Below are 20,179 nucleotides of genomic sequence, written 5' to 3'. Positions count from 1 at the left end.
AAAAAAAAAAAAAAAAAAAAAAAAAAAAAAAAAAAAAAAAAAAAAAAAAAAAAAAACCTCCGAAACGGTTCTACATCGTTGCTTTTACAGTCATTTCCGCTCCGAAAATGGGGAAGCTGCTTTGTGATTCCACCACGGCTGTAGCCGAATCGTTTCCGACCTCCTCACCGGCCGTTAATTGGCGGGACCAGAACTCTTCCCCTGGTATAGATACTAATGGAGCTCTAGATCTTCTGGACCAGTCGACGGCCGTTGTGGCCACAGCTTGGGATGATGTTCTTGGCCTTGAGGACCAGCAGAGGCGGCAGCTTCAGAAACTTCATGCTAAGGGCGTTCTCTGGAAGCATCCGAAGGAGGATAGTGCTGATTCCTCCTCTGCGCCGTTGAGATCTGCGGTGTTTCGCCTCTCGCATGGTGGTGAGGTGTCTTCTGATGGAAACTGCTTGTTTACGGCTTCTCATAAAGCTATGAGCATGGCGCGTGAGGTCGACGCTCGGGAGCTCCGGCGGCGGACGGTGAGGCGATTCTCGGAGGATTTCGGATCTGCGAGATTGGAGGAGAGAGAGGTGATTAATGACGCGATTAGGCACCTCTACTCTCCCGATCTGAAAAATGGATGGGGAATCCATGTGGTTCAAGAGGTCAAATTCTTGGCGAAAAAAGAGGATCGGCCGGCACTAGACGGAGCTATCGATGAGCTCGTTCAACTCGGCATGCAGAGGTATCATTAATTCTTGGTTACATTGGATCTGAAATCTGTCTTCTATAAAAAATTTTCACATCTAGACTGCGATAATCCTGAGATCTAGATTGTTTTTCGCAAATTTTGTTTACGGCGATAGCGCCTTTCTCCATGTATTCGCATCTCATTTTGTTTGCTCCGATTGAAGAGAAACGGCGGCGGAGTCGATTTACAAAGAAAGATGTATTCCGATTAACGACGGTGCGAGTTGGGCGAAATACATGTCAATTTCCGGTTCCAATGATGACGAATACGATATTGTTACTCTGCAATACACAGAGGACGGATTGTTATCTGTGGACGAGAACAGAGAGGGCCACGCCGCAGCCTTTGGGGATGACATAGCGATTGAATGTCTCGCAACAGAGTTCAAGCGTGAGATATACGTTGTAAGATTTCTTGTCTTACTGTTAAAGAACCAACCAAACCCTTTCTTCTTGTCTTCCATTGTGACTACAGTTGATTTTTCACGAGTTTGTTTGATAATATTAGGTCATTGACTTTTTTAGTCTTTAACTTTTTGATAATCCTGTTTCTCTTGGAACTTCCATGGCATGTGATGTTTGACAAATTGTTCAAGATGGTTGCTTATAGTACATATAAATTGGTGAATCTGAAACTGCTTTGTTCCAGAAAAGTTCTTAGCCTAAGTATGGACAATAAATTGTACAGGTTTATGAGATGATTCCTTTAAGAAATTTCATTCATGATTTTAGAGATGTGAATTGTTTCCAAGTTTTTTTGTTGTTGGTTTACAATTTCATGCTGATGGGTAACTAACTTACCTGCTTTGTGAATCGAAGCTTTCTTCCATAAAGGGTTCTAGATCTTGAAAGGACCTTATTTTTATAGCATCGAACTTATATTACATTAAAATTTATTTTGAAAGTTTCTGACCCACAGCCCTGAATTATGTATGAACTTGAAGGTGCAAGCACATGGATCCGACGCGATGGTTGATGAAGAAAATTGTGTATTCTTTCTTCCACACCGTCCCAGGAGTGAAATTTGCGAAGTTCCTTTCTTTCTTTTCATGAAAGGAACAGGTAATGAAAGAACCTTCATTCTTCATTGAACAACATGGCCAATCTCTCCAAAGTTTCAGCTAACATTTTCTTTATCATCATCATCATCGCCTATTGCTAACATCGTATACACAAACAATTATCGTATACAGGTTGGTGTGGCGCGGGAGCTGACCATTACGAACCTCTCATCGCCAACTGCTGTTCGTTTGTTTCACAGGAGAAAGTGGCAATGGTACTTTGAGGTTTCAGTTCTGCAATTTTGTGGCTTAGATTTCGAGTAGAGAATTAATTTAGCATGTTTAATTTATTTTTGAGGGTATTATTTGGCTTGCAATCAAGATGGGAGAAATCAAAATCTGGGTTGCATTGCTTTCCATTTTTCTTTGGGGGGTAGAGAATTTTTTTTCTTTTGTTTTGTCTGACTAACATTTTGCAGGTTTTGCGCCTGCAGTTGAGCAGCTATTTGTGAGTTTTTCGGCCTTTTTTTCTCCAAATTTTTGGATGTTAATGTTAATGTTAATGTTGTTGTTGTTTGAGTTACCATTTCTTAATCGAAGAGAGAGTGCCTGTATAGACACTGTAGTGTAGTAGGGTTGGTCATATTTGAGTCCAAATTCCAGAAAATACTGCATCATCTTTCTGCTGTTGTATCCTTATCCTTTTGTTTTTTAATGCTAAAAGGCAAGCTTTATTCTTTTTCTCAAGCCACTTATATCCACTTTATTGCATTCTTTTGTTTGGTGAGAACAAAGGGATTGGATTTGGGTAGGGGATAGGCACTACCCCCTAGGCTTTATCGGTAGAAGTTATAGTCTATGGTCAATGAGGGCATTGGGATAAGACATTTATATTATTCTGCCCATTGGTGAACCATATTGTAAATGGATTGATATGATAAAATGTCCCTTTTTCTCTTTTGACTATTAAGATTATTCTTTATTCTGATAACCTTTATCTGAATGTGTGAAAACTGTTTTGGTATGGGTCAATTTCTATGTAACTTTTTAAAACCCTTCCGTTTGATATGTATTATACATATGTGATATCTCACGTTGGTTGGAGAGGAGAATGAAGCACTTTTTTTATAAGAGTATGGAAACTTCTCCTTAATAGATGTGTTTTAAAGTCTGAAGTTGACAACGATACATAGCAGGTCAAAACGGATAAAATTTGTTAGCGATGGGCTTGGGAGGTTAGACATTGAGCAGTGTGTCAGTGATAATGATGCTTGGCTCCCAAAGGGGTGGATTGTGAAATTCTACATTGGTTGGAGAAGAGAATGAAGCATTCCTCATAACGAGTAATGTGTTTTATAATCGTGAAGATGTTGATGGTACGTAATATTTTATTTGTTAGTAGTTGGTGGGTCTAGGATATTATAGTATACGACAAAAACCCATCAAATTAAGTCATGGCTGGTTTCCTTGAATTGGTTTGATCATCGAACCCTAATCTGAAGGATTGTTGAGTTCTTTTCTAGCATTGATCGAATTTTTTCATTAGGTTGTTGATAAATGAAACCATTCTAAAATTTTCAGATTTTAAAATTCCTTTCTCGTATAGATTCATTTCAATTATAATAGTGATTGGTGTAACCGTCTAGGTCCACTACTAGCAAATATTGTTCATTTTGGCCTGTTACATATGATCGTCAGCTTCACAATTTTAAAACGTGTTGATTAAGGAGAGGTTCCACGTCTTTATAAAGAATACTTCGTTCCCCTCTCAAACCGATATGAGATCTCACAATCCATCTCGCTAACATTGGTACATTGTATGGTGTTTGGTTCAGATACCATTTGGAACAGCTCAAGCCTACTATTACCAAATCCTATTTGTTTTGGCTCATTACGTAACACCGTCAGCCTCACAGTTTTAAAACGCGTCTATTAGGGAAAGGTTTCCACACTCATAAGAAATGCTTCGTTCTCTTTGGTGAATTGTGAGATCTCACATCGGTTAAAAAGAGAAACAAAGTATTTCTTACAAGGTGGCAGAAACCTTTCCTACTAGAGATTCTAACTACACAAGAGACCAATATAAAAGAAGCTCTCTTACAGAATATGGGTTTAATGATAGTCTTTGTACACTTAGTACGAATACCACTTTACCGAAAAAAGCTACATTGTCAACAACGAAGGCAAAGTATATGGTTAATGTTGGTCATCGTGGAACTTGTTTAACTATTTGGACATACACTGACACCCTACCCAACTCGAGAATTGCAAAGAAAACTACAATCGAGGTATAGAGTTAGGACGAATAGGTTGAGAAAGGCCAATAATTGGTAGGGAATTTGGGCAAAGAGAATGTGTTGCATTCATCTCCATAATGTAAATTTGAGGCATAGTTATGAAGAGAGGGAGAAAGAGAGGAGGGCTGACACCAATTTATTGACAACAAAACAACACACATTTACCACATACCTAAAACAAATCAAATGCCTACCAACCAAAGAATCCTATGCTTCTATCTAACATTCCCATTTAGTTACATACTTCCTTAAAAAAGGAATTTTGATAGACGACAATATCGTGAAGTTTTGGTTCGTGAATCTTTTAGATTTATAAATATTTTGATTCATTGTATGAGTATTAGTGTGTTTATTTAATATCGTCTAGAGTTTGAGTGAGTGTCATTTTGTGTTTGTCTAGAGGCACTTAGGATGAACTTTGTAAGTGAGATTTTGTAGTATGAGAATACTGAGAGATTATTTTGGTTATTGATAAGTCAACTTAATCCTCAGCCCAGCAATACAAGTTTTTGCTGAGGTAAGAACAGTTGAAGGAAAGAAATTAACACCTCCTTGTTCAAAATTCGGATCCATCAAAAAATAAAACTAGAATTAGATTTGGAACTTTGTTTTAAATTGAGTTATTCCACCATCGAACTTGATCGAGGCTTGATTGAATGATTTTATTGCAAGAATGACTTGAAACTTAGAAATAGTTTCAATGGTAAAAATGATGCTCGGATTCATAAAGGGAACGTCTCAACTTGAGAGATCAATTTCATTCGTCACAAATCAATCTGATTTTTACAAGATAATGTGTGGGTATTTATAGTCTCTCCAAAGAGTAAGTGGCCGTGATTTAATCCTGATCCCATTAAATCTTCACAAAAGATAAAGTCAATTTTGACCTTTACAAACTTTATGAAATTAAAAAATTTGTTAAATTTCTTGACCTTGATTCGTGTAATAGGTCAGTTTTGTTGAATCTTCTTGGCCTTGGATTTGTAGTAGGTCATTTCTTGGCCTTGATTCGTGTAATAAGTTAGTTTTGTTGAATCTTCTTGGCCTTAGATCGTATAATAGGTCAGTTCGAACATTTGGAACACAGTAATTTTTATCAGTTTATCAACGTAGAAAAATTTATTTTCTTCAAACACGTGTGGGTATATGAGTGTGATCGATCTTACTTCTACTTGAGCTGATTCATAATATAAAAGGATCATCCGCTCCAATAAAGCTGATTTGCTTTTTTAAAAAATAAAAACCGAAGTAAACCAAATAAACTCGGTATTAAAATTTGGAAATAAAACCGCGAAGCCGAACCGGGTTCGAAAGCGGTTTAGGTGTCTTGGAGAAAGGGTTGGAAAATGGAATAATAGTAAAAGGAAAGGGGGGCAGAAAAACCGGTGTGACCGTACGAAACTCTCGAGCGCACTGTCCGAGAAAAGCGGAAAGAGCAGTGTATGCCAGCTCACTGTCTGGTGTAGCAGCAGTCAGCACGTAACCCCGTCATCACACACTCTCATCACCGCCGCGTCTTCACACGCGCCTCCTTTTTCTTTCAAACCATATCCTTAAATCAAATTTTATAACTTAATAATCATTCTATGAGGTTTAATCTATTTTATTACTTTTATGGTTAATAATTTAATTTCTCGAGAGATGAAATTATGATAAACCCTCTTTCCAATCTCGAGAGATTTAACAAGAGATTTCAGAAACAACTTAATCAGTTCATCACTAGTCGATATTGTCCTATTTGAACTTTGCTTGCTAGAGCTTTTCTTCAAAATTTTAAAATGTATCTCCTAGGTAGAAGTTTCTACACCCTTATAAGAAATGTTTCATTCTCATCTTTAAGCGATGTGGGACCTCACAATTGTACTATGCAGAAAAATAAAATGGTTCGTGCGGATAAGAGCAAGAGAGCCACCTTCCCTACCCTATCTCGAGAACGTCCCTATATAGTAGCTTAAAATTGGTAACACGAGTTATTAACAAGAAATTTTTGTTGAAGTGTGTTGTGGATGATTTCTTATAATATATTGATATATAACAAATTGTTAATATTCTTATTCTTTTAATTAAAAAAAAAAAAGTAAATAAAGGTACGCGCCCACTCGCCCACGCGCCACGGCTGGATCCTCGAAGAACAAACCAGTCAGGCACCGTAGCCAATCAAAACTCTTAGTTCCAATTTATTTTTGTACTAACCTAATTTTCTTTTATTACCGTCCTTCATTTATTATAAATCATTTTTAAATTACTTTTTTATACCAAATTAAATTTTGTCAATACAAAAATTAATTATTTAATAATTTTATTACATCAAATTTCTAATATTTTATATATATCTGAACAAATTTAGGTGCACTTAAATTAGAAACCCTTATTTATTTTATTCCATGCATATATTTTCTAATTAATTATTATTCAACAAAAGTATAAGTGAATATTTTAATTAACTTGATGGGGAAACTATTTATTTTATTTTAAAATTTTAAATGCCACATCAGTCATTTTCCTACATAAACCTGCCACATCAGCCCTATTTAAAGTCCTTGAACTAGAATACTTAAAAGTTTAATTTTAAAAAATAATTAATATATATTATATTTTTATTTATTATTTTACTTTCAACTTTTTTTTTAAAAAAATTATATTAGATCACGTAATTTAAATAAAAAGAAAAAGAAAAAGAAAAAATGTTTTAATTAAAAAATAAAAGTTCTTTTTGAAATTCAATTATTTGTCCAATACATTTTGGTTATTATTTCGCTCCTTTTAGGGTTTAGGGTTTAGTTCCTTTTTTTTTTTAAATAAATTTTTTTCCTTAATTACTAATAAATATAAGCTGATATTTGTTTTTATTTATTTATTTATTTTTAATTTGTAAAAATAAAAAATAAAAAATATTCTTTCGCATCCTTCCCCCATCCTTCTCCATCCTCCGTCAACGGCAACGCCCACGACCACGCGATTCCGACGAGATCTCCACAACGCCACCACGAGCTGCGACGGCGTTCGAACGGAAAGCGACACAGCGTTCCGAAATCTCAGACGTCCGCGGCGGCGAAGACCGCATAAACAGCCGTGAGGTGGCGGAAAATATCCACTCTGCGTTGGGCCTACATATATCCACATTTATATAATTTAGCAAAAAAAATAAAAAGTTTAAATGTCATTAAAAATAAATAATAATAATAATAAGTTGAGCAAAATATTGTAACTAAAAATAAAAAATAAAGAAATAATAAAACAGAAGGTTCTTTTTAAGAAGCGAAGAAGATTACGTAATTCATCCCCGTTTCTTCTCATTCTTCCGTGAAAGCTCCCATGGAGATTAAGCACAAAGGTAAAGTGCACCCATCGCCGTCGTCCTCGCCGCCCTCATCTTCCTCCTCTGTCTTCAAGCTTCTTCCGGCCGCCATTTTAGCGCTAGTTTCAGTTCTTTCTCTCGATGAGCGTGAAGTCTTGGCCTACATGATCGCTAGGTCTATTCAATCCTCTGCAGTCACCTCCACTCACGATTCCAGGAAGAAATCGGCTAAAAAAGCTTCGATCAATGGCGGAAACAGTAATGTTAGTACTAGTTATCATAAAACTCCTGTGTTTAGTTGCGATTGCTTCTACTGCTACACTGCCTACTGGTGCCGCTGGGACTCCTCTCCTAATCGCGAACTAATCCACCAGGCGATCGAGGCGTTTGAAGATCACTTAACCAGCGGCGAGAAGCCGAAGAAGAACACTGGAAAAGGAAAGAGGAGAGACAGAATCAGCCGTCAAGCTACTGACAAATCTCTGCCTGTTGTTCAACGTCCAACGCCGGTGGTCGATGAGTGCGTCGTCGTTCCGCTATCGCCGGAACGTCAATCAGCGGCGGCGTCTGTGTTGGAGGAGACAAAAGGAAGTCCGGTGAAGGAAGTTGGAGAGAGCGGTCCGGGAAAGGAAGTGGACGGCGACCACCAGAAGGGTTTGGCGACGAAGGTACTTCCGGACGTGTTAGGGTTTTTCAATTCTCGTTTGTGGAGTCTGTGGAGTCCGAATCTTTAAATTAATCATATTGAATTTCAAAATTTTCCGCGTCCCAAAAATTATTATAATTAAAATAAATATATATTTATTTTATTTTTCTTTCCCTTCCTCCAATGGCATTAATTAAATTCAGGGTCTCTTTCTCTCTCTTTTACCAATGCAATTATTTCAAAATTCCAATGGTTTATTCACTCTCTTTTTGGCAAAATCCTGAATGGTATTATTATAGTTCATGAATTATATATACTGATGGTTCTTTACCCTTCATTTAGTACTCATATTCCTTTAATTATGATATCAAATTTATTGTTTATATCTAGTTCATCAGTTCATTAATTCCAAAACTTTGGGTTCCATTTGATACTCAAATTGGGAGACAATATGTGGCTCAAATTATTATTGTGGTAGAGAACGAGTTAAGAAGTTTTGTGACAATCGAATCTAGTGATTAAATCATCTCAACACTCTGTTCTGATTTAAGGAAAGTTTTCTTCTATTAATGCTTAGTCACTTTTGGCATAGGAAGTATTTAATATTTTTGGTGATTTATGTTGCCATTAGCTTCTTGCCAAATTTGAAATACAAATATCAGTGGTTTTATTTGAGTTTGAGTTGCATTTGCTTTAGTTTAAGTGAGATTAGTGTTTGAACCCATATTTGCAAGTTAGGAGCTAAGTTAATTTTGTTTTGGGCAAACGTTGTATAAGATTAAAAGAAACTGAAGGGAGACTTATGACTCGAGGTCAAGAGACACAAAGCAACAAACAAACACGAGAAGATTAAGACAAAGTCAAGACCTAGCCTATAAGAAAACACGACTACCAACTAGTGAATGGAGTGTATAATAGACTCTCGTGATCCGATCTGTAAGCCTTGATATGAGATCTCATATCGGTTGGAGAGGGGAACGAAACACTCTACCTAGTAGACATGTTTGAAAAATGTAGTAGACATGTTTGAAAAATGTGAGGCTGACAGTGATACGTAATGGGCTAAAACAAACGAACGTCATATGAGATTATCTATTTTAGAGTAAACTATTAAAAGGATGGAACGTATCAAAGATAGAAACTCATGTCCTCGGAATAAAGGATTCCAAACCTCATTCCCTACCACAAGGGCAACCAAATGGTTAGGTAGCAAACTAGAAGAAGTAGTCAAAGAAGACAATGAACGCAATGCAAAAGCACCAAGTGAAAGAGACGAGGATTAATGGAAGCAAAAGATCTAAAGCCTTAGAGGACGCCCTTCTGCACTACCCTTAACTATCCCTACAGGCAGTCCAAGAATGTCAGTCCCACGTGATTCACAGAGGACGATCCACCAGGCTAGCTAGCTACCCTTGCATCTCTCCCTTAAAGTCACCAAGGCCTCCACCGCCGCCGCCACCGCCGCCGCCACATTCATGCCAGGATCAACGGAATGTCCAGCCTCACCCATCGACCGATCAGCTACGTTTTGCTGAATTATCATTATGGTGGTTGTTAGCAAATGTATAGATTAACAGTTTGTCACAATGAGGACTATTCCATTAATAATCTATGTATTGAGGTAAGATTTGAATATACTTAATTTATTCCACTTTAGGAAATACTCACTAAATTTACACGTTCAAGGCTTATACTAAACGTGATTGATGTTAATAACTCATCATCAATAATCAATGTGTTCTACTTCTTTCGAGATTAGAGGTTCAAATTCTTCCTACTAAATTGATATGATACTATTAAGAAAATTTATCCAAATCACCTCTAAACTGCAAGGTTCAATACAATCAAACTCTACAATGAATCAATGGGATTCAAATACTAACGAACTGTAAATTGATGAATTCAACATCAAATTTGATGATAACTTTGAATCAAAGATTAAAACAGCAAAAATTTCTGGAGCCTGGTGCACCATAAATAATACAAAACCAGGAGACGCCAACCCGATCAGAGTTATGAATAAGATTACAAAGGCCTTCTCATTGATGAGCTATTGAGGTTAGAATTTGAAGTTTGTTTCAATAACCAAAACAAAAAGTGGCCCTAAACAGAGAGAAACCTTGGTTGGTAGGTAGGTGGTAGGTTAGCCTTCTAAGAAGGAAAATGCTGAATAATGGGGTGTTTCCTTGGGACCTAATGCATTTCCCAGAGACAGCAAAATTGAATATGTCACAATCTATGGAAGCTGGAGACTCCAATTAACAAAAAGCTTACTTGTCTCCACCAAGGCTCTGTAGTCTGAAGGAGAACAAAACATATCCAAAAGCCTTTCTCCTTGGAACCTCCTTAGCCTCCTCTACAATAGCAGCTAATGAAAACATCTAGTGGACTGTTGTTTGGCGCTCATCGGCATCTTCATGCTCAACCTAGCAAGTTGGCACAAGGAATGTTATTAACCACAAAATAACGTCATAGTTTCGATTTCAGAAAACGTGCCTAAACAAATGCAGAATGGCAAGATCCAGTTCATATTTAAATAAAATAACAGTTCATGGCTATTGTTACACTTCCGTGGTGTCAAAATTGTAATGGTGTGGCAAGTAATCGGCTATTCGAGTAAATGGTGGGTCGACCACGTGTACTATACAATTTCATTAAAGATACATTCAAAGAGTGAGAATTCATAAATAATAGAGAAAACGTGTAGATGGCTTTTTATGTAATCTTCATGTATGATGTCCGTGATAGAACCCATCAAACAAAACCAGAATGATATTGAAATATACAAGATAAAGGTACTAATAATGGCATGCAAGCTTTTAACCAACTGAATCAATGCCCCTACCTTCACCTTTTTCAATTCACTCTCTTAATAACAAATCATCATAACTTTCTTGACTAATTACTAATAATGGCAGTCCTAATTCTATCATAATAGCCCCCCTATCAGCCAGTTCTACCTATAACAGCTACTAAACATGTGTTGAAATGAATGCCAGATAACTATTGAAGTGAGGTAGGAAATCAACTATTACCTCAACTATAACCCTCGCTTTCTTCTTCAGTTTGGCACGAGCATCTTTCTCGAGCTTCCTCAAAGAAGTAGAGTCCTTTCTTCCTCTCTTGTGAGGAACGTCTATATCTTCAAGGTCTTCATCTATTCCATCTGAATCATCCAAACATTTACATTCAGTTTTCACAAAATCAAACAAAATCCTCTTTTTTAGTGTTGCATGATCTACGTATATATTACCAAGTGAACAGAGAAAATATATCTCTAAAAAAAAATTAAAAAGACTGCAATGATTTTTTGACAACTCAAAATCAGGTTTTCTTCTGAATTATAAACCCTCCATTACCACTATCTTCATCTGCTTCTGGATTATGAATTGCAAGACCGCCAAAATCCTCCATATCTTCTTCTTCTTCTAATTCTTCATACCCTTCAACATATTCGATTTCTGGTTCCTGCTTATGCCAAGAAAATATACAAGTAATTATACGATGGAATGCAGAACTACTCATCAAGTTCCAGACTCTTCCTATATGGAATGAGAAGGGCAAGTGCACTACTACAAATTTTGCACCACTACCTCCTCCTCTTCACTGGCAGCCTGTAATTCTTCCATTTCAAGAACTTCATTATATGCTTCGACAGGATAGTTGTATATATCACCATACACTCCTTTCTTAAGGCGTTCCAGTAGTTCCTTTTCAATGCTCTGCAAAAAAATAGATATGAGACACGGTTTCCCTACATTAACTACTCCATTAAGGAATCTTTCTAGTAGAACCAAAGAAAGACTCCATTTGTTTCAATATCAAGAGTATCCCAGATTTCAACACAAATACTCAACCTTATCTAACAATGCTGCTTTCTCAGCCTTCTGCTCCCTCCTGGCTTCTCTTTTAATCTCTTTTCTGGGCGTAGTCATTATCTTCTCCCTGTTCGAAAGTAAAGTGATACATAGCAAAAATCAATGAAATATAACCTTATAAACAATTATACTAGACTACTTTTCATCAACACATCTGATTAGATGCATAAAACATAACTAACATCGAGTTTCAACAAGCTCGAAACTTTACAATTATAGAAAGTGATCTTTCCATTTTTTCTGCTTCTTCAACCAGAATCAGGAAAGCAAAAAACATTTACATAATGAAGCTTATTGAATACCCATGAATAAATGTAGGTAGAACAACATCCACCATTTCCAAAACAATGAAGAGTGCAGAAAATAGGAACCTTGTTTTCAAAGCAAGCTTCCTCATTCGTATCCGCATTTGGGTCATTTTAGTCAATCGTTGCTTTGTTTTGTGTACAAGTATCTTAGGCCAGTACATCTGTCAGAAGGCGTAAAATATAGGTTAAAGACTCTATAAATTAGAATCAAACAGATCAAGTAAGAAATGAGTAAGATGCATACTTACCAGATGTTTATCTATAATTTCCAGTGCCTTCTCATAATTTCTTGGCAACTTAACTCTTTCCCACAACTCATTTGGCTTATGAGCTCTTTCAATTGTTTTCATATAAAGATAGAAAACCCCTACATGAACAAGAGAATAACATTTTATTATTTGAATGAAAACTTTTTGTTAGTTGTTTCTCAACTATAGACAAAACATGATATTGACAAATGATTTGTTATAATAAGGTATCAAACTAATAGTAGCTTTCCAGAAGGTATTAAAGAACAAGAACAAGAAAGACTAACTACTTACTGTGTTACCTCCCCCGTATATTTATTATAAACAACTTTTTCTTAACATATTTGTTCTTATAATCTAAAATCCCATAAAGAAATTGTTGAACAATACAAGTAGCACACACTAAACTACCGTGAACGAAACCTGAGATCTAAATGCAAATAATGAGGAGCAGGAAATACCATCATGGTCACGAATAGTAGCATAGCGACTGTTAGCCAGAGGACATGAACTCCGATTACATATCCCAGTAACATTATAAGGGTTTCTACAGAAGTTCCCAGTTGAAATCCTACGGAAGCATCAAAACCAGTTATAATTTTGGAAAAAAGCATAAAAAAAACTATGAAATAAGAATTGTATAAAACTCTATAAAAAAGTAAAACTCACTTGGCCATGAAGCTGCAGTGATTGTGGCGGATGACCTGCCATATTACTTCGTCGTGCTGCATTCTTGACTAAAAAACATAGGAAACAATAACGAATGAAGGTTGTGGTCAGTTGAATATTTATCCCTGTTTGAACACTTGAATTTGAAAGAATTTCAAATCCTACATGTTTGGACGATAGGTCGGATTTGCCAGGATTGTAAACTTAAAAAATCATTTTCAACTTTACCCTATAAGAGATCATTGTTTTTAAATTTACGCCAACACCACTCAAAGCGAGTTCATATGCTTTAATTGTTTCTTCCATAATCAAGCAAACTCAATTTTTAACTAATAACAGCAATTTCAATCTCTTCAAATACAGCTTTTCTATTCTTTTACAAAAACCAACCAAATTACAGGTGAGTTTTCTTTTGCTTTGTTCATCTTCTTCAACAAAACCTATCTCTATTCGTTCATTTAAATAGACTGGTTGAACATTAATTGAAGAAATCAACAAAAAAGAAATGTTTCTAGATTTTCTTTACAGTAGATGAACAGAACAAACCAATAGAAACTAACGAAATAAAATAAAATAAATCAAACCCTTGGAGATCTTAAAAATAAGTGGAAACAGCGCGATCTTACCTACGGCGCGGGTCAGGGGCTGAACCACTGTGTTTCAGCGAAAAGTGGCCGAGATAAGTAAATCCGATTGCTCGGAAAGGCGAGAGAGTGTGAGAGGGAGGGGCGGCGAAGATTTAGTCCGAACGCTGAGACTGCATCAGCTGAGAGTGCAGCGTGCGGCAGCAGCCGCTGAGACGGCGTCGGGCGGGAACGGCGTGCGGCGGGGCGTGGTGCAGTGGCTGATACTGGCAGAACGCGAAAATAGGTTTAGGAAAAGAGAAAGATTGAATAGTTAAAATATAAAAAAATAGTGGACCGATTTTCAAATGACAAAACATGTTATTTTAAATTGTGTGTATAAATAATTTTTAATTTTGTTAATATAAATTTAAAACTCTAAACCTTTCATTTCGTCTTTAACATCAAATTATTAATTTTAAAAATTAAGAAATTAAATAGACATAAATATTTTGAGATTAAATTTGTAATTTAATTTATAATATAAAAAAAATAAATAAGTATTTAATATTGTATTGGTAAAAAATGTGTATTATATTATATTAATAAAATAACAACCAAGGGGCAACATCGTAATATTACTTTATTTTTTCTCTGCCACAAAATTTATCCTTATTGTAGCTTAGTCTTTATATTTTCATTAAATTGCATTTTTAGTCTTATCTTTGATCAAATCTAATATTAATTTTTTATTAATGTATTGTTTTTTTTTTTTTTTTCCTTCAAACTTGGCTGGTATAAAAAATCTATAAAAATAAATTTATATTTTTTCCGCTAAATTAATAAAAATACCCAACTTTTTACCGACGGTAAAATATCTTTATAGTTAATTTTGGATGAAAAATAGTTAGTATTTTATTTCAAACCTAACCTTCGACTTTTTTAAAATGTTTAAAAATATATTTATAATTAATATTGTATTTAAAAAAAACATACAAATTAACCCACTCTAATTCTATTAATTTTTTTAAGCACGGTTAACCGTCGTATAATGTAGTGAAGAAAAAAAAAATAAACGTTTAAAATATTATTTTTATTAAAAAAATTTAAATAGAGAAAGTGCTACTTTTAGGTGGAATTTCTTTAATTTTCCACTAATAATAATTATGGAAACATTAATTAAATGATAGGAATGGTAAACGTGATTAATAGTTTTTTTCTTTTTTTTTTTTTAATTTCCCTTTCCAAAATGTTAATTATTGTAAAGAAAAAAAAATCTTCATGGGACCATCTTTTAAAGATAATTTTAATTTTTTTAATTTTTTAATTATATTTTTAAACCAAAAAAAATAGAATTTGACACATTTTTTAGATAAATTTAATTTAAAAGAAAATAAAATAAATTTTTATTCCCAAATAAAATATTATAGTTTGATTAATCAATAATATTAGGAAAAAAGGAGGCAATTTCCCATGGGAGTGTTTGAATATTGTTAAAATATTTAATAAATAAATAAAATAATAAATATCAATATTAGTAGGTAAGACGAAGGATGGTCAAAGAGAATGGACTATAAATAGTGACATTAAATTACTTTTATTCACACCCAAATTCATTTAATCTTTTTTTTATTTGACCAATTTGCCCATGTTTTTTATTTTCTTTTCATTTTTTTCAAATAACATTTTCGTCCATTCACACACATATCTTTATTTTCCACCCCACAATCATTTCACACCATTATTGAAAATTATAGTAGTACGACTAATAATAATAAACTATAACAGTCCAACTCCCTCGTAAGAAATGTTTTGTTTCTCTCTTCAACCGATGCGAGTCCTCACAAACCGTCCCCCTTGAGACCCAGCATCTAGCAAACGGTCCGGTGTCTGGGTTTGATACTATCTGTAACGCCCCTAGTTTTTTTGGTTGAAGAGGGAAACGAAAAATTTCTTATAAGAGTGTAAAAACCTCTCCTTAGTGAGTGCGTTTTTAAATCTTGACAAAATGTTGGGAAAGAAACGCCCAAACAAAAACGACAGTATATACTGGTTGTGGGTTTGAGCGGTTACATAAACTATAGGTAAATTAAAATTAATTAATTAATTAATTGTATATATATATATATTTTGTAACATACATGTATAACTTTTTTAAATTATTTTATACATAAGTTTATCTCACTTAAATAAATATATATGATTTTTGAAATATAATAGGTATAATTAATTATTGAATATTAATTAAAATCATTTATTTGAGAATATTTATTAGGATAGATTATTAAATAAATGGAAATTTAATTAGTTCAAATTTGATAATAATTTAATTTAATTAAAAATACGCAACACCATTTTTTATAGTAATTATTTAATTTTTAGTCAAAACCAACCCATTATAAAATTATAATATTAATTTATTTTCAAACCGCTTCAATTATAATATTGAATCCCTTAAAAAATTTTAACATTACAAAATTTATATTTGCCTTACATTTAATTAATGCTTAAATAAAATAATTGTGACAGATAGACAATGTATCTAATATTTTTATTATTAAAAAGTTTTTTTTTTAATAAAATGAAATAAATATTTAAAATATTTGTAGAAAAATTCAAAACTTGTCTAATACTTTTTTCTAGAACAATTGAAATAAATAAAAAAAATAAGTTTCTTGATTTTAAGGATTAAACAAAATTATTATTTTTTTTTTCCTTAAAATTTGACTAAGATTTTATTATTAAGAAACCTTATTAAAATTATTATTATGACCGAGCTTATTTTTCGCTTTTAATAATTAAAATATATATATTTTTTATTTGATTTAAAGTTTTTAAAATTAGGGTAAAGATAAACTTTTGAAAATAATGCATCTTTATAAAAGTCTTTGGCTCCCAAAAAAAAATCCATTAATGTAATGATAGATATGGAACTAATAAATCATGCTTTCCATGTTTAAACAGTATTTTAAAATAAATAATATTATAAATTAAATCATCAATTTTATTTTTAAACTGGGTCACTGGCTTAAGACATGTCGTGAACTAGGGTCATCTAGCTCGACCCTAACCGACTCGTAGAGATCCTGATCAATCAAGTCGTATGCTTGTGACTAATTTCTATAAACTGTAGACCATCATCGTGTAGCCTAAGTTTAGAAAATCGAGTCATTATAAACTTAAGTACCACTTTTACCTTAAAAATTTAGAAAATTTTCAATTGAACTCATACGGAATATCAACAGTTTTTTTTTTTAATTTTAAAAAAGTTTAAACATATTATTTTTAAAAATTTAATATTTTTAAGGGTATTTTTGAAATATTTTTAAGGATATTAGAATATTTTTAGGATAAAAGTTGTAAAGCTCAAACTTATTCTTAATAAAAATATTTCACATTTTTCACTAAAAGATGTCATTGGATACGTAAATATTGCGTAATTCATAAATAAATAAATAAATAAATAATATATAATAAACCGACATAATAAAATTAAAAAAAATGAAAAACAAAAATAATGGGGTTGTCTTTATAAATGATATGATGTTCTTACCCGCCGTTCACGAATATTGAAACATCGAAGTGTTGTTGAAAATGATGGAAAATTTCCCAAATTTTCCGACGACTCCATCCTCTTCAACCTCCCTCTCTCTGCAGCAAATGCTGATTTCTCGAGCTTCCGAGCTCGCCGGAATCCATGGAGGAGTCTCCGGCGGGGTTACTCTGTTGTCGGATGGAGTAGATTTGTCGGAGAAGAAGGTGGGTGTGCCGGCGGCCGGACGGGGAGGTTATGAACAGAAAAAGAAGACGTTGAGCCGGAGATTCTCTTTTCAAACAAGAAGTCAAGTTGATATTCTCGATGATGGTTATAAATGGAGAAAGTATGGACAGAAGGCTGTGAAGAACAACAAATTCCCAAGGTATTTATTATTATTATTTTTTTAATTTTAGAACTCAACATCGATCCCGATTAAGAATGAGAGTGGGTGCGACCTAAAAACTAAGAGTATACACGGGTTGAGTTGGACTAACTTAAAATTTTGAATTAGTTAGCTTAGTAATCCTTTGTGATTCGGTTGGGTTGGGTCGGGTCGGGTCCAACTATCATGTTAAAAAAAAAAAGTTTAGACTAGTTATTCTAAGGGGTTGGTTGGACATGCGATTAAGAGTGAGAATGGGTGCGAAAATTCAGGCCCACCACTAACAGATATTGTCCTCTTCAGACTCTTCCTTTGAAGCTTTCTTAAAACATGTATGCTAGAGAGAGGTTTTCACAGTTTTATAAAGAATGGTTCATTCTCCTCTCTAACCAATGCGGGATGTCAAGTGGTGTGTTGACGCCGAGCGACGAGCAGCGTGCGAATGAACAGGATCGAGAATAGGTTAAATTTTTTCTGAATTAGTTAGGTTAGTAATCCTCTGTGTGTTGAATTGGGTTGGGTTGGGTCAGGTTAAAAAAAAGGTTTAGACTAGTTATTCTAATGGGTTGGTTAGACGGCATGCGACAAAAGTGAGAGTGGGTGCGTGGTGTGCATTTGAGCGGGACACGTAGTGGTAGTGCGGTGGTGCAGGCTTAACAACATCAGTGTGGCGGCGCTGAGAAAAAAAACCCTAAAGTGGAAGGCTAAAGCTAGCCTTCTAGGTTGGGTTGATCGATTTTTCGAATTGAGTTAAAATGGTCGATAACATTGCATTGGGTGTTAAAATTGCAGAAGCTACTACAGATGTACACACCAAGGGTGCAAAGTGAAGAAGCAAGTGCAAAGGCTAACTAGAGACGAAGGGGTGGTGGTCACAACTTATGAAGGCATCCACTCTCATCCCATTCTCAAATCGGCCGATAACTTCGAGTATATTCTGAGTCGCATGCAAATTTACGCTTCTTATTGATCATTTTTCAACCGTGTAAATTTTATTATAATTTTTTTTTCGTAAACATAATAAATTTTTCTTTATGTTCATTCGAACGTTTATATTTGCAGGGTTAATATGTATGAAATTGATATGAAGTTGATGCATACCTAGAGGACCTAGATGAACGTCTAGATGATTTAGTGCACATAAAAGTGATACCCATAGAACCAAATATATGAAAGTGATGCATATCTCGAGAAAAAGAAAAGACACATAAACCAAAATTTCAAGCTTTTAAGTCTTACTGTAGTCATATTAGTCTAAGTCGTGATTGTATCTCTCGACCCCATAGACAGGTCACTTGATTGGGTATTTCAATGAGCAAAGTGAATCAAATTTTAGTTTTTTTTATTAAATTCAACCCGATCCAAACAGAAAAAAAGTCTAGCCTAGTCTAGGGTTGAGTTGGTTAGTCTCGGTTGGTTGGATTATCAAATCATCTGAACACCCCTAATAGAGATCGGAAAGAAATCTTGAATTTGTCAGCAACCGTTATAGAAATGCATTTTTTAATACGTGATAATCCCAACTAGTTTGAGCTGACAATTTCATTCGGAAATTCATTTTGTCTAAGCTTAAGAGAAAAGAAAGTTTTTCTATCGGTAGACTGTGGCATCGTGAGCCAACGTCAACAACAAGGAGGTGGAGACGGAAGACAGTTTCCAAATCTATGTCGGAATTGACCAGCAAATATTATAATTGTATATAGATAGATGACGAAAATCAATGAAACGCGTCCTAAAGAAGTTAATTCATGTAGCTATCCATATATGTAAACAGATATAAGAACAAGGTGGGAACAAAGACGAGGACCATATTCTCAGTCCCGTCCTCGTTCAGCTCGTAAGAAAAAACTCTCTTGTTCAGACCATTCCCTTCAAAGCGTCGTTCTCGTAAGAAAAGTAATACAACCGGATAGATAGTTTTCGATACACGATTATTGGTTAAGCATTATTAATTAAATTCTCAAATACATTGTAACGTTTGAAAAGTGAAGAAAGTTCAAATATTTATAATATTCCAAAGGGCTTTGTCCTTCAAAAGTGGTGGCGTTAGATTTACGCGAATTATATAAATAAAAAATAAATCCTTTTAAAATATCCCCAAATCGGACGATTTTACCCCTATATATTTGTCGATAGTATAAATACCCAATTAACCCTTCCCCTTTTGCGAACCCTCGGCTAACGCTGTCGTCTCCATTTCCTTCTCTGCGAAACTCGGCGTCGTTCCCAAGCGGGGCGGAAGAAAGTGGGTTTTTGTTATCTCTTTCCCAGCGGCGGATTTCAACTTTATCGGAATGGATCCCGACGCGGTGGCTAAGGCATTCGTCGATCATTATTACTCTACCTTTGACGCCAATCGAGCTGGTCTTGCTAATCTCTACCAGGACACTTCTATGTTGACGTTTGAAGGTCAGAAGATCCAAGGCTCGCCGAATATTGTCGCCAAGCTTACTAGCCTTCCCTTCCAGCAGTGCCAGCACTCCGTTAGCACTGTCGATTGCCAGCCGTCCGGCCCCACTGGTGGCATGCTCGTCTTCGTCAGCGGCAATCTTCAACTCGCTGGTGAACAACATGCTCTCAAATTCAGTCAGGTATTGCGTTTTTTTTTTTTTTTTTTTTTTTAAT

General features: G+C 34.7%; 5 protein-coding genes across 7 annotated transcripts in view; 4 read left to right on the top strand and 1 right to left on the bottom strand.

The window, feature by feature from the left end:
* Nucleotides 1-6: 6 nt before the first annotated feature.
* Nucleotides 7-2,962, top strand: LOC111457942. 2 transcript variants are annotated; one of them, XM_023100399.1, is made up of 5 exons: nt 7-721; nt 891-1,131; nt 1,671-1,788; nt 1,920-2,002; nt 2,924-2,962. In XM_023100399.1, the coding sequence occupies exons 1-5, from the start codon at nt 108-110 to the stop codon at nt 2,945-2,947; spliced, it is 1,080 nt and encodes a 359-aa protein (XP_022956167.1). In that variant the 5' UTR covers nt 7-107; the 3' UTR covers nt 2,948-2,962. The 2 variants fall into 2 exon arrangements, with proteins under 2 accessions (XP_022956167.1, XP_022956166.1); XM_023100398.1 differs by lacking the exon at nt 2,924-2,962 and adding an exon at nt 2,086-2,474.
* A 4,334-nt stretch (nt 2,963-7,296) lies between these two features.
* LOC111457737 lies at nt 7,297-8,079 on the top strand. The gene has a single exon (XM_023100118.1). It carries the CDS (start codon nt 7,340-7,342, stop codon nt 8,054-8,056), a length of 717 nt encoding a protein of 238 aa, XP_022955886.1. The 5' UTR covers nt 7,297-7,339; the 3' UTR covers nt 8,057-8,079.
* A 1,768-nt stretch (nt 8,080-9,847) lies between these two features.
* Nucleotides 9,848-13,964, bottom strand: LOC111458042 (protein MAK16 homolog). Of its 2 annotated transcripts, none has more exons than XM_023100539.1 (10): nt 13,698-13,964; nt 13,072-13,147; nt 12,864-12,973; nt 12,403-12,521; nt 12,218-12,315; nt 11,826-11,913; nt 11,562-11,690; nt 11,328-11,436; nt 11,004-11,134; nt 9,848-10,394 (listed from the first exon to the last, which is right to left on the bottom strand). In XM_023100539.1, exons 2-10 carry the CDS (start codon nt 13,131-13,133, stop codon nt 10,350-10,352), a joined length of 891 nt encoding a protein of 296 aa, XP_022956307.1. In that variant the 5' UTR covers nt 13,134-13,147; nt 13,698-13,964; the 3' UTR covers nt 9,848-10,349. The 2 variants fall into 2 exon arrangements, with proteins under 2 accessions (XP_022956307.1, XP_022956306.1); XM_023100538.1 differs by having other exon boundaries at nt 13,072-13,139; nt 13,698-13,963.
* Nucleotides 13,965-17,220: 3,256 nt separating this feature from the next.
* LOC111457864 (probable WRKY transcription factor 75) lies at nt 17,221-18,535 on the top strand. The gene is made up of 2 exons (XM_023100287.1): nt 17,221-17,554; nt 18,347-18,535. The coding sequence occupies exons 1-2, from the start codon at nt 17,229-17,231 to the stop codon at nt 18,522-18,524; spliced, it is 504 nt and encodes a 167-aa protein (XP_022956055.1). The 5' UTR covers nt 17,221-17,228; the 3' UTR covers nt 18,525-18,535.
* A 1,183-nt stretch (nt 18,536-19,718) lies between these two features.
* The window catches only part of LOC111457934 (nuclear transport factor 2B), a 2,372-nt gene continuing 1,911 nt past the window's right edge, over nt 19,719-20,179 (top strand). The window contains exon 1 of the mRNA XM_023100384.1: nt 19,719-20,145. Coding sequence (XP_022956152.1) covers nt 19,849-20,145 — 297 coding nt within the window. The 5' untranslated portion in view covers nt 19,719-19,848. The remainder of the gene's footprint in view (nt 20,146-20,179) is intronic.

Source organism: Cucurbita moschata, unplaced genomic scaffold, assembly GCF_002738365.1.
Source record: "Cucurbita moschata cultivar Rifu unplaced genomic scaffold, Cmos_1.0 Cmo_Scf00020, whole genome shotgun sequence".
Classification (NCBI taxonomy): Eukaryota; Viridiplantae; Streptophyta; class Magnoliopsida; order Cucurbitales; family Cucurbitaceae; genus Cucurbita; species Cucurbita moschata.
Note: the sequence above shows the minus strand (reverse complement) of the source record. Positions and strands in the feature narration are given on the sequence as shown.